Source organism: Chanos chanos, chromosome 10 (genome assembly GCF_902362185.1).
Source record: "Chanos chanos chromosome 10, fChaCha1.1, whole genome shotgun sequence".
Lineage (NCBI taxonomy): Eukaryota > Metazoa > Chordata > Actinopteri > Gonorynchiformes > Chanidae > Chanos > Chanos chanos.
In genome coordinates, this window is record NC_044504.1 from 32901499 (window position 1) to 32915735 (window position 14237).

At 40.3% G+C, this 14237-nt stretch overlaps 1 protein-coding gene across 1 annotated transcript in view; it reads left to right on the plus strand.

Moving 5' to 3' along the window:
* The first annotated feature begins 1081 nt into the window (after positions 1 to 1081).
* igsf3 (immunoglobulin superfamily, member 3) overlaps positions 1082 to 14237 on the plus strand; it is a 110035-nt gene continuing 96879 nt past the window's right edge. Inside the window, exon 1 of the mRNA XM_030787587.1 lies at positions 1082 to 1148. Within this exon, the coding sequence (XP_030643447.1) occupies positions 1082 to 1148 (67 nt within the window). The remainder of the gene's footprint in view (positions 1149 to 14237) is intronic.

Sequence of the window (14237 nt, forward strand, 5' to 3'; positions counted from 1 at the left end):
CATGCTATCAATCTGATTCAAGTGCTTTGACAGCCAAAAATAGTTCAAACCAACAGATCTTTTATAGGGACATCATGCATTGTTTTATAACTACAGGAACTCTTAAGCAATATAACACGATACTGAGGTACATCTAGAACAATGAGTAGCGGTCCCCTCAATGTATACTCCTATATACAATATACTAAGAGCCAAAACTTCAAAGTACTGAATCCCAACGTGTCATAATATTGCGACCGTACCATGAACAAATCATTTTTCTGGCCAGCATTTAGGGATTGGTGATGGAGTCTATCTCTCCGGCTGTCTATCTCTCTCATACTCTATCTCTCTCCCTTTCTCCCTGAGCAAGAAACTAATGTATACTCCAAAGTGTTTCTTTATGTGCTTTCAATGAAAGATGACACACTCATGAATAATTCCTCTGGTAATAGACCATGCTTCCTGCCGAGGCTTCACGCTGGGGATAACTGAAAAACACTGTACAATGGAGCCAAAGGTGAAATACAGTGACGTGCTGGTCAAGGCCTCTGACTCTTTGGTTGAATGCACTTCCATATGAAGAGGCTCAGAAGACAGGAGCCCTAAAAATATAATAAAGTCAAAAGGATTTACGGCGCAGAATAATATTTAGGTGGCTTTTTATTGTCTTTCAGTCGTGAATTTAATGATTTTATTTTCGTAAAATCCTTGCGCTCGAAATGGGTTTGGGGATGTTATGTTGCAGTGATCTTGTGTAGCTTGCGCTGGAGTACAAGAACAAGTTACACTATTCTGTGAAGACACACGCTTTGGGATTAGCAGCAGATAATGAAAATTTTATACCACTTTTCATTCTGCTTCATTAAGTTCTAATGACTGTAATCAGCTCCTTGTTTTTTGCTTTGTTTTGGGGTTTTTTTTTGACCAGATAAAGCAATTAACTGAATTGATCATCAGAAAGAGGAATCATCTAGGTAACAGAAATGACTCGTAGCATGAATCTGTCAACCTAACTCTTTACCAAGAGGTCATAGGACAGTTTACAATATTTGAGTGTGATAGCTTGCTCTTGGGCTGAGTTGAACATGAAAGCATAAAAATGGGTCCACAGCATAAACAGCAGAATATCCCAGAACGTTCTGGAATGTTCCAGAATAACACAAGAGGTCAGAGAGATTCTCTGGGCCTCAGTATTACTTTTGACAGAATGATTTGCCCTGAGGTGAATTAACACTTTGCCAACCACTGTGAAAGGAAGGCTAAACAACCTGAATAACTGACAGGAAACCCAGCGTATGTTTGGTCTATTTTTCTCACCTCTGAGTACCTCAGCAAACGCCACAAGGTGCTCTTCAAACCGCCTCATGTCTTACTTTTGGCTTCTCACCATATTTACATTTTCTTTTACTTTATGGATTATAATAATCTTTTCTGATGAGACACAGAATGTTCAGTTCAGCGCTTTAGCTCAAGACAAGCATTTTAATGTTTTTCTTCTCTCTCTCTCTCTCTCTCTCTCTCTTTTTAATCTTTCTCTGTTTTCTCAGAGTATGAGTGAAGGAGTCCAACCTCTGCCTGACATCCTACCTTCTTGGTTATCCACTCCTCAGACGCCCTGATCAAACGAGTGCTCACAAACAGCTCAAACGAATACCAATCATGCCAAGGGGAGGACTTCCTCTAATGAGCGCGCTTGGGTAGAGAATCATTTCCTCTGGCTTGGCGTTTGGGAGGATTTCTCATCCTTAACTCACTTTGTAAAAGCGATTCAGTCACACGTGTCAGTCACGCTATGCGCCTGGGTTATTCCCATGCTTTTCATCTAAATGTTATGCAAAAAAGGGAGAGAGAAAAAAAAAAAACCCTCGACTTGTTTACTATACATGTTGCATGCTCAGGCAGATTAAAATCCCCATATTCCGAAGCAAACGCTACCGTAATGAACATTAGACATGAGGTTTGCAGTTATTTTTTTCCCCCCTCACAGTGGGGGTCTGGTTTGATTTTGACTGAGCTTAGGGGAGCAATGCAGTTCTTACTGAGTTTTTGAGCGAGCGCATTTTTAAGAGCAAGTCAAACTGAACTGCAGTGGCTTCTGAAAATGTTTTTTGAAACAGTGCGCTTACGTGATTCTTTGAAGCTGATCAGTTGGGAAGGTCTTCGGAGGTGAATTTGCTTTTTAATTCTTAAGAAAAAGCAAACAGGAGCTAAAAGAAGCTAAAAAGCCCAAAGAAGCAGATTTATTCTGCTTTGAAGAGTTTTTAAAGGTTGCTCGCATTAAAATTTAACGCTCCTAAACAGTATTAGTTGATTTGTTGCACTGATCTGGCGGTTCCATTACATTATAATAACCTGTACAGCTCCTCATGTTCGTTCTTTATTCTAACTGCTGTGCGTCTCAGTCATTTCAGTCGAACCCATTCAGGTGTGAGCATTACAGGCGGGGATATGTTGTGGATGCAGGTTCATCTGTTATAGGGACTGGGCAGGAATTAATTACATTAACAGAGGGAGTCTGTTTGTGGAGAGGCACCTCTCTGGAGGAGCTCCACCAGCTCCACACTCCCTCAGTCTCTATCTCCAAAGAGACAGCGCAAGCTGAGCAGCGTGAAATCAAAGCTCCCTCTCTCCTCTTTTCTCAAGGCCCTGATCCCTTGGCTTTTCAGCCTTCCCGCCTCATACACTGCTTCGTTTCTTTGCCCCTCCACCCCACCTCCACCCCCCTCCCTGTGTCCTCTTCTCTCTAATTTCTCTCTCTGTCTCTCTCTCTCTGTCTATCTGTCTGTCTCTCTCTCTCTCTCTCTGTCTCTCTCTCTCTCTGTCTTTACCCAGATCTCTCTCCTCAATTTTCTCTGTCGCACCCTCCGAGGTGACTACTTTTTCATCTCTCAGATTCACACATCTCTCTTTTTTTCTCACACGCATGTTCACACATGTAATGCCAATCATTATCTCATCCCCATTATCTTTATTTTGCATTCGCACTACTCCATCTTTCTATTACTGCTCACGAAATTCAAAATGCAGTCCTTTCTCTCTCTCTCTTTTTTTTTTCCTTACACATCTTCCAGAACTCTTTATCGCGCCCCTTTCCTCCTTTTTCACTCTTATTCCTTCCTTGCCGTCTGAAATCTGTTTTTCTTATTTCTTTGTCGTAAGTCCCCTGTTCTCCTTCTGTTGTCTTTCCTTCCCCCATCTCCCATTTCCTCTCTTTAACACACACTGCTACAGAGAGAAAGAAAGGACGAGAGACACCATCTTTAAAGAGAGTCTGTTTTTTGGTTTTTTTAATCTCTCGTACAAAGACAGTCTAAGGTCCTGTGAGACAGAGTGTTCTGGGTGGGAGAAAAACAGGCACAAAAACAAAATAAAACGAAAAAAAAAACCTTCTCTAAATGGTGCAACATTTAGAAATAGTCTTTTTTATTATTGAAGAGAAAAGAGTTCAGCAGAGGACAAACCACTGTGTGTTCACACACTCCTGCACTGGGAGTGAAATGTAGTTCAGTGAGAAAATAGGAGAAAAGGTATATTCAAAGATTTCTGTCTGTCTCTCTCTCTCTCTTTCTCTCTCTTTTTCTCTCTCACTCTCCCTCCCCCTGTCTTATACTCATTTACACATGCACACACACTAACTGTAGTACTCTGCCTCCACAAAGGCCCACACAGTGACTCACACTAATACATAAATTGCTGTTGTACCTGGACTGGTAGCAGACTGTACATGTGTTATGTAGCTGTGTTCTGTGCTCGGGGCAGAGTCCGTGAAGTGTAAATGAGATCATTCACATTCCAGCTGATACCTATTTACACATGTCCCCATGATATAACATACATGCACGTGTATATACATACATACACACCCAATTACTTTGTGTGTACATGTGTGTAAAGCCTATGTGCATTGCTCTGCTGGGTTTTCTCTCTGGGAGACGATGGGATGGATAAGAGACTAATCTTCCATGAAGTCACAGCACGACAGCCCGCATCAAAAAGGAGATGGCTCTTTTTTCTGACAGACATTTGGATTAGACTGATACGTGTGTGTGTGTGTATGTGTCTGGGGGGGATGGGTGAGACAGTGGAGTGGGTGGAAACCTCTGTATGTATATCTGTATTTTTCTATACTATATGTGCATGTAAAAATGCACAAGAAAAAGCAATGCCATTTTGTTCATTTTATGATATCCCCTTTTAAACCAGGATCTTTTGACTGGTATAACCTAATTGGTGACAGAGGCTGCTTCAGCCTGATATCAACTGATTTCAGTACAAATGAAAATCCCTGAGGAGTGCAGAACATGTAAGAAGAATCTGACCAGTATCGGAGTGATGCTCAGCTGTATAATACATTAATAGTCTTAGGAGAGCCTGAAGAAACTTGAGGAGATTTTGTGCTTGAGGATTCCAACTTTGTGTGAATGCGCACAAACACTGACTCCTCAATGCAAATACACACAAATTGATTTGAATTGGTGCATTTTTAATTCACGGTCTGCCCTGTGTGCATGTCCAGTGGGGGAAAAAAAATAAGAACATTAGGCTAATGAATAACTTATACTGACAAATTCTGCCTGTTTCCTTCTGGTTCCAGCCCTGAATAATTCAGCACTGGTGAAATTCACAGAACTGCAGCCCCGACCAATAAATGTCTCTAGGCTCGCGTAGAGCCACTAGCTGGAAATGCTGGGAAGAAAAAGAGAGAGAGCGAGAGAAAGACAGAGAGAGAGAGATTTATATTTGATCAGTGGTCACTCCGTTTTCAAAGATAATTCTCGCGGTTGCTTATTTGTGTTAAATAAATGTGATGGAGAATCACTACGAAACACATTAAGATGTCACTCATGGACTAATTTCCTTCATTCAAGCATAAGAAAATAATATGTCATTTCAGCAGCTCAGCCTTCTATTACTACAACGTTTTTCACTTAGACAGTGAGGCATTGACGTGTTTTTCATCATTTTGGTGGCTCTCGCGCTTTTATTAGTGTTTGTAATTGTGTTTGAGAGTGCTCTCTGATTATGTAAAACACAGGATATAGATTTTTATTAAACAAAAAAACAAAACAAAAAAAACCCACACACACATTCAAATATCAGCCCTCATCCCTTTTGACAACTTCATAAAGTAAATATTGATGAATGTTGGGGGATATAATTAGATTACTTTTTTTTCTTACTTTAATGCAGCTGAGATTGTTTTATTTGAAGCTGGAGCAAAATAAATAAATCTCCATTACAGTAAAATTTTTAGCTTCCCAACCCGCTCTCTCCAAATCTATATCAAGGATTCAGAATGGCATTTTTATTTAACGATATTTATGGTAGAGTTAAACATCAGATGCAGCTGAAAATCAAAGCACTTATATGCCGTTTGAGATCGAATATCAAACAATCGTGAAATTGTCCTTGAGGTATCCTCACAGCACTTTTATTCTCCAAGATTAGATGATAGATGCTTTTAAATGATTTCATCATTCTTCTTCAAATTTTTCAATTTCCCTCTCCTCACCAAAGGACATTTGTTTGAATAGGAATATAATGGGACCTGAATTGGACGAGATTAATTAGTCAAAATTGGAAACTGTGACCTTGTAGTGAGAGCACCGTCTACCTCTTGTGATGTTCTTAATGATTAGCTATAGACCCATATCAGCACCAAACCTGTCCTTCTGACGTCACTGTCTCTGATGTCACTGAGAAATTAAACGCGACGAGGGAAACGGCTTAATATTCAACAACATGAGCAGGAGCCTGCAGAGAACAATATATGTATTATGTATTGTTATTGTTATGTATTATTGATATATGTATTGTGTACAATGAGGCATTACTTGACGAGGCCATATAGCACCTGTATACAAATTCTGCTCCACTCTCTCAATGTGCAGGTATATACACAAAAAACAATGTCACATTGTAATCACCATCTAGTTCCGCTGCCAGTGGGAGGTACTGAGAGTTGTATCTATGGGGGGGATGGCTCAGCCTGATATGGATTTTAGGAGATACAGACTGTAGATAAAGTCCCCCCCCCCCCACCCCGCCCATCTCACCACCCCCTCCCCTGCTGCACAGCCACAAGAATTTGTCGAGCTTCTTATTTCTTATCTTACCGCACAAAGTGGACCAGGGCAATAATAATAACACTCATTCCACTCCACACCAGAGAATCCACATCTTGTGGCAAAACTAATCCTGTCTTCACACGTTGATAACAGACTCAAAAAACTGACGTTATTGTCAACGTCGTTTTTCTTTCTGTTCTCCTCCCTTGTTTATTTGTCTCTTGTCTTTCACAGAAAGAACTGTCAAAGAAGGATAATTATGTTTTCTCTGACAACAATTTCTGTGACACTAATAATATTATTGTTGCCATTATTTATTGTTGATATATTCAGGATATGACTTCAGTCAGTAACTGTATTCCTATCAAATAAATAACAAAGACAGTTAGACAGGCAAGGGGTGAAAAAGAAATAAAAAACAAGACAATGCTTACGCTTTGGGACTTTACCACGCGGTGACAACAAACAGCCACAGAGAGAGAGAGAGAGAGAGAGAGAGAGAGAGAGAGAGAGAGAGAGCGTATTACATGAGGTAGAGCACTTTAGATTTGTGGCACAAATACTTCTGGGGCTTCCACCACTCCTCATCTTTAAGATGCTGTGTGGAACTGTGGGTAACCGAACTGATCAAAAATAATCGATAATAATAAGATTGCATGGCGTTGTAGACATTTTGTATCAAAATCATGCTAAAGCGAAACAGCTGCCTAATTTGCCAAGAGCCCGAAGCACAGCCCGAGGGAATGTCAACACAAAAACACAGGATTTGAAGGTAGACTTCAGTTTTTCAACTATATGCTCCAGTTCTTTCCCAGAACCTATTAAAGCACTTATCTGACATTACATCACAATAGTCTCAGACAAAGCAGCATCTGTCCATCTCTGCGTCTGCTCACTCTGTCCAAGTCTCAACCCTTATCTCACAGTATTTCTCCACTTTGCCAAAAAAAAAAAAAAAAACAAGACAGCCCTTCAGGAGAGGAGCTGGAGGAGGAGAGAAGAAAGAAATGCCACAGCCGACGTGACATTTCCCACAATGCACCCCGTGGTGGCTCCTGGACTGTGTTAGAGAGAGTGGGCAGAGAGACAGTCTGTCTGCTGGTACCACAGCTGATGGGGAAACATTAGTGCTGTCTCAGTCACAGTTGGTTATGTCCACAAATGTTTGTGACTCTCTCTCACTCTCTCTATTTCTCTCTCTCTCTCTCTCTTTCTGTCTGTACGTCTGCGCCTCTGACATGTGAACACCCAAGTCTGAATTTCTGTGAGATCATCAACCAATTACAATTGTTATTAGATGTGGAATGTATCTCAGTGATGTGTCAACCCTATAGCTGTGACCTCATTAATAATGGATCTGGTTGAAAATTAATTTTTTGGCAATGGAATTTGTTTTGTTTCGCCACAGCGACATTTATATACCCAAAAAACTTTTATGAAAGTCTAAGGAACTGAAGGTCCACAAAATGTTACTACTCTCAAATACGTCTCTCAATCACCTATTAAAATTTATGGTCTTGTCCACTTTGATATGTAGCCGGTCGTTTTGTTAATTCTTATCGTCCAGTAAAGCAAGCACGTGTTAGACTGGAGAAACATAGACATAGCACCACCTGATCCTCATGCTAAGTGACGCATCAGGCAGTACCACTGCTAAAAAAGCTCCGTAAAACATCATATGTTATTATCTGTTGTTACTATCGCGATCGTGCATGATTTTGACAGGTGCACATGGCGAATCCAGCAAAGCGATGACTTAATTAAAAACCATTAGGCCGTGTTGCCGAGCCTCTGTGTTGCCATCCATTTGGTCTCACTGCACCAATTAGTTCCCCTCCGTTAGTGCTTCTTTTGGAACACGATTCCCTTTCACTTCCCTCTAATTAGCTGACAGACATATGCTGGATCTCTCTCTTTCCAGTTCTTCAACACAGACTTGCCAGCTTTTACAGTGAGCATAAAATGTTCTCTAGATCCCCCTCCCCAAAACCACCCTGTCCATTTGAGTGATGGTTTGGCTATACCACCTCCCTGTTAGACTAAGGCATTAACACCACAGTGAACAAACTGACTACTGAACGGGATGCATGCAAGAGCGTGTAATAGTAGCTTAGTTATTTCATGTAATCTTCAAATTATACGGTTTTATATTACAGAGTAAAAAAAAAAAAAAAAAGAAATGCGTCGTTAAGGTCACGATCCGGGCCGGCTCTTTTGAAACGCGCGTGTCTCTACTCTCGTCTTGCGTAAGTCGGCTCCAGCTCTCATCGTCTCACCCCGAGGTGCACGTCATGAAGCTGCTGCTGATGAGAGGAGAGGGGGGACATCTGCTCCTCATATTTTTTTTTTTGCTTTCTCTGGCATCTGGGTGACATTTAGTTTGGGCCATGGCTCTGACACCCTGTCATAGACCATTAGAGACCGGAGGACAATGACACAGCGGGAAGGGAAGATGCACGGGCTGAGGAAAGACGAGCTGGTTCTTGTCTCAAGGCGTCATGATCAAAGATCGGGCCCACGGAGCAGACTAACGACCTGCGTACAAAAGGGTTTTCGCATGTTCACGCTATGCAAATTAGACATAGTCTGGCTGTGTTAAAAAGTGACGGAGCAAACAAACCAGCAAACCAAATAGAGTTTACAGCAGTCTCAAAATATTGTCAGGAAGGAATACAGTCAGTATTCAAGAAAATATAAATAAGATTTGGCAGGAAGAGATTTTAACCTTTCTTCTATCAATAATTATTCATCACAAGTCACACTTACTGTTTCATAATTAAACAGCAGCACTGTTACTGTGACTGAAATTTACGCTGAAAATCTCAAAAGGCAGAATAAAATAGTCTCTTAAATTTTTCAGTTTTTGTTACTTCGGACCTAATTCTGGGTAAACGTTTGTGAATTTTGCCCTTTTTTTTTTTCAAGCGGCTCTCTTTGAATGTCGTGTAATCTCAAAAATAAAACGTGTCATGGAACCCCTGTGGAGGCTTTTTGCTTCCTGACTGTAACAATGTTCCAAACATGTAATGGTATATCTTTTAATCCAGAGGGCTAAATATGAGTTCTAGAAAGAACTTTCCCAATAGTGTCCATCTGCAGGACACTCTGTGTGCGAGGACCAAAACTTCAGAGACATACCAACCAGCTTTTTCTGCTCAGGTGCTCAACACAACGAATGTGGTGTATATAACGAAATGGCGCTGCGTTATACAGTAATTCCCTGCGTTACACGTGAAATACATTACAGTGTATGAAAAAAAAATGTAACGGTCGGCACTTGTTTTATCTGACGTTTCGGTGGACAGCTTTGAACGTGTCTGAGGAACCTCGTGAAAGGTGGATGTGCAGGATGGATAGAGCGGCTCGGTGAAGTCTGTGGTGTATTGAGTCATAGAGAGCCTGGAGAGGTAGTGGGAGATGACAGAGCACGCGTGGCTCATTAGCCCTGCTGAGGGAAGTGCTGCTGCTGGTGCCGCGGCTGCTGCTGGTTAAATCTCGTGGCATCGCTGAGCAGGAAACTTTGGGATGCCTTTTCCCGTGGGGAGCATCCCGTCTGCTGTCTTAGAGCATCTGATCATCAGTTTCAGGAGTCAAACCCTTTGAAGAGATGATCTTGGTTTCGGTTGTCGTGTCAGCAGTACACCCTGTGTCATGCCCTGAATCCTGAGACGGGACTTCAAGCTCAGCCTCGGTCCGAAACGCTTGGATGACAGAGTGACGTCAGCTTTTTTTTTTTTTTTTTTTTTTTTTAAACCTCTGCAAAAATGAAAGTCAGCATGAATACAGACGTCACCACACGTTCATTTTGACCCGTGGAGAAATGAATAAATCAGGTGATAAATATAAAGTGAAACTTTTGAGGAGATTTTTTTAATCTTCACATCTTCTTCATTTCAATGCACACCTATCTATCTCATTACAATTTGGAAAACCTATTCAAAATTTAATTAAAAAAAAATGAAAAGAATCGCTTACTATCCACACAGAAATCCCATTTAAGTCTTGTCCACTGCTTAGCAGGAGCAGAGCAGAGAGTAGAAGTCTCTTTAACTTAAGTCTGCTTATTCACATCAGATATATTAGTGTGCATAAATGTAATCCAACTGACATGCTATGTCATGTTTACATTTGTTTAAACAACTTCAGCTCCAATTATGTCACAAATAAGGACTGGACAGAAATTCAGACTGTTAGATTCTATTATCATTTCTGTCACTATAACCCTAAGGATGACTTACTGTTAACACATTCATCTGAGCATGTACTTCTAATTTGATGGTTTTGAACTGGACCCAGTAACTGAACATCACCAAACCAGGAATCCTGGTTTCATAACTGCTTTTTATTTTTCTCATGAATTACTCTGTATATTGAAAACCAGATGGTGGATAACTGGGTGTGAAGAAAATGCTGTTATTATATCTTAAAGATGTCCGAATGATGTGTGTGTGTTATTTGTCTCACATTGAAGTCCTTATTGCTGCTTTATTATATCTAAATTCTCAAAAAAAAAAACCCTGCCCTCTTAATGAAATATTATACAAGATTAAAAATTACTTCCTTTCGCCATGTTAACACCGAGGCACTCCTAATATAACGGAGTGGGAGTATTTTGCCTTATGGAGTCTATTACATGATGGACAAATGCTATCATTCCACTTGATAGCTATTTAGGTGTTTCTGTATCGCACAGTTCAATGCAGCATATTATCCATGCTTGTTTAACACGGTTCTAGCCTGACTTTCTTCACTGGCGTCATGGCAACAGCACTCAGATTTAATTATACAGCGCGTTTGGCAGTGGTTAACAAATAACGCACCATATTCTAATGTATATTTTATTACAGAATCCAAATTACCTCCAAATTAAGGAGTTTCAGATGTATGTTACTGCATTGGTTGGATTATACATGATTAAAGTTTAATGCATGTTTGTGTGTAAGTGTGTTTTTACAAGGCACATTGCACACACTTGCATTATGCCTTGCATATAAAAAATGCCGTTATACAGAGTATCTTGCCAAAGTTGCATATAGAGTATAAGTTGCATATAGAAAATGATGTCATACCGAGTATCCGGGCAGACATATAATATGTCGCTCAAACATATCGGTATTGGCTGTTATGCAGGTAAGGTGATTTGGATTCATGTGAAATGCACTGATTTCATCATCAGTCGTCACAGGATATTTGGGTTTAAAATGAAAAGAAAATGTATTCCTTGTACATGGACTGAATAACTGAACTAATTTTATTACATCCTGTGCTCCTTCTTTCATTAGAGATCTGATACTGTTCCGTACGATAACACCTACTGAGTGTACGTTACTTTGTCCTCCTTTAAAAATAGTCCTCAGATGTTTCCTTTCCCATGTTCTTTCAATAGAGTCACAGTTAGTAGGTCAGAAAAGATGATGCATTTCCCTCTACAGCCCGAATTACTGACGTCACCTCTAGCCTATGATAACACAAAGCCAGTCCTGCAGCTATCTAGAGTGAACTGAAGATTTGACCGCAGGTTGTGAATCAGCCTGCAGGGGGCACTGTGTAAGAAATGAATGGGTCGCTCTTTCCTGCTTCATGCACTTACTGATGTTTTTCCGAACATCTATTCTGTAATACCACTGGTTCCTATTATCCTGCTCAATACTCTCATAGCAGGAATTTTCTCCTGGTTCGAACTCAAAAGACAAAAAAAAAATCTATAAGCAACTCGCACATGTTCATAGATTCTCTCTGGAATCAATTTTACCTCCGTAACTACATACTGATAATGATCGCAGAATGATCCTGTTCAATATGCAGAAATCTATGAGCACACAAAATTCATCCTCTTAATATCTGTAAGGTTCAGGTCTGCGCAGGTGTCAGGGGTTGCATGCACTGACTGCGGGAATAGTCTCTTCATTTACTGCTTGGCTTTGATCATTCCACACACTCTCTGCTCTTTTGCACTTTGTCTCTGAAAAGTGTAGGGCGACCTCTTTTTTTTTTCCTTTTGCACATCTCATTTACCATGTCCGAGTAGTTTGTTCTTTTTGCAGACAGGCGTGTTACGTTACGGAAATGTGGTTATACGTCACTAGTGTCAAAACATGACAGTTAAGGGGTAAACTGAAGTGATTTTATATATTACATTTGAGGAAAAGTGCTGTGATTGAATGTAGTTGGTTAGAAGTTTGATACTGTCCTGTAAATACTAGAATGTAGTTTTACCTTGTACACTGTGTTAATGTTCACATTACCCTTTTAATGACACCAGTCTCATAAAAGTAATTTTAATATCCCCACTCTGCACTGAACTAAAAAATCCCCCTCCGAGTAGATTTCAATAGTCTCCAAGACAAACAAAAGTCTGAAATTCCCTGAGACTTCTAAAATGATATGAAGTACATCAGTGGAAATTTGTATAATGTTTTTCTATGTTGAAATTGGTGCATGTCATCAAAATCAGCTCATAATTCCCTGCAAATGACATGAGGGGGGTTTTTTGTCTTTGATATGGAAATGAACCTTTTTGATTCCTGTGCATCAAGCATGTTTTCATGGTAAGAGGCATTACCATAAGCTACTTCAAATCAATTATAAGCATTTTGCCAACAGCTTGGTTTAGTTTAAGGTAGGAGGGGGAAGAGGTTTGCACAGAGTCAACGTGAAGAAGAAAGTCTGGTAGCAGGACAGAAGCTGGATGGTGTTTTTCTTTCCAGAAAGGCTGAAGCATAAAACAAAATCCTAAACGCACTATAAAGAAGCAAGTTTCAAAGACTGCTACGATTAAACCTGTTGGTTTTTTTTTTTCTTGTTTGTTTGTGTTTGTTTTTCCGTCACATACGTTGCATTACATTTACATTACATTAACGTACGGATCTTTTATTGGTGGATCTGGTTCTGCACAGCTAATGGTCTGCAGCACATTCGTGCAAAAGAGATATGAAAAATGTGGTTTGCTCTCTGAAAAGAAAAGATAAACACAGTAAAAAAAAATAGATAAGAAAAAGAGTCTATTTTATGTCTAGTATTCATGCTGGTTTATGCAGCGTAGCATTGCTTTGGAACGTGGTCTTGTTGCTCACACCTGAACTGTCATCCGTTGTGTATTTTATTGATTCACATTGTGACACATTGCAAGGCGTCATGCTCTGATTGTTATTGTGCAGGCAGAAGGCACACTGTTTTGCAATGCACTCAGATTGCACAATGTCTTCATTGGAAGATGTTTCTCAGCTCTGCGCTTGTGTTTGGGCATGTTTTCTGCAGTGCATCGCAAGCGTTTTCTGTCAGTCTAATGATGACATTTGTGCTACTTTGACTCTCTCTTTCTCTATCGCTTGTGTTTGTACATACACACACAAATACACACACACACACACACACATATACACTCACACACACACAGGCGCATACATACACACACACACACGCACGCACACCCACAAAGAGGTCAGACAGTGGGAGTGCAGGGGACATGTTATCGCTCCTCGTCAAGGACTCTGCATGCCTACACACGAGGGAGGAGGAGAGAGAAAGAGAGAGGAGGGGGGTTAAAAGGGAGATTGACAGAAAAGAGAGAGAAAGAGAGAGTAAAATTGTGAATCTGTAGCTTGCTCAGAGTGAACAGCTTTTTTTTTTTCTTTTTTTTTTTTATCTTCCAGTGCAAGTTTCACTGATAAAATCTCCGGGGCCCGACTGTGCCTCCTCTGAAGGGACGGACCCACCAACAACCAGGAGCTAAAATACACAGATAAAATAACGTTTATAAAAGCGTAATCCACGCTCTCATTGGTTTGAATATATATTCTGGCATGTGAATTACCATGGTAACTGCTACATTAAAGCCTGGCGTGTTTCGCAGTTCGTGGTCGCCACGTCCTGTGGCCTGGATTTGAAAGAGTGCATGTCTTTAACAGTGAGTCACGACTAAGTCACAGCACAATCCACACTCAGTGCTTTTTTCATAAGACATCCAAAAGATAGGGTTTCATCATCAATATCATGTTGCATGTACAGTGCACCATTTATTGATTAAATCATCCTACTCAGGAAATATATATTATCTGGCACTGGGTCAGATTTTGTGTATTATACAGAAACAAACCATAAAAAAGCAAAGAGAGTCTCAGTTATGGTAGTACTGTATAGTACTGTAGTCATATTGTACAGTACTTTAGTACTGTATAATCTTTGTCA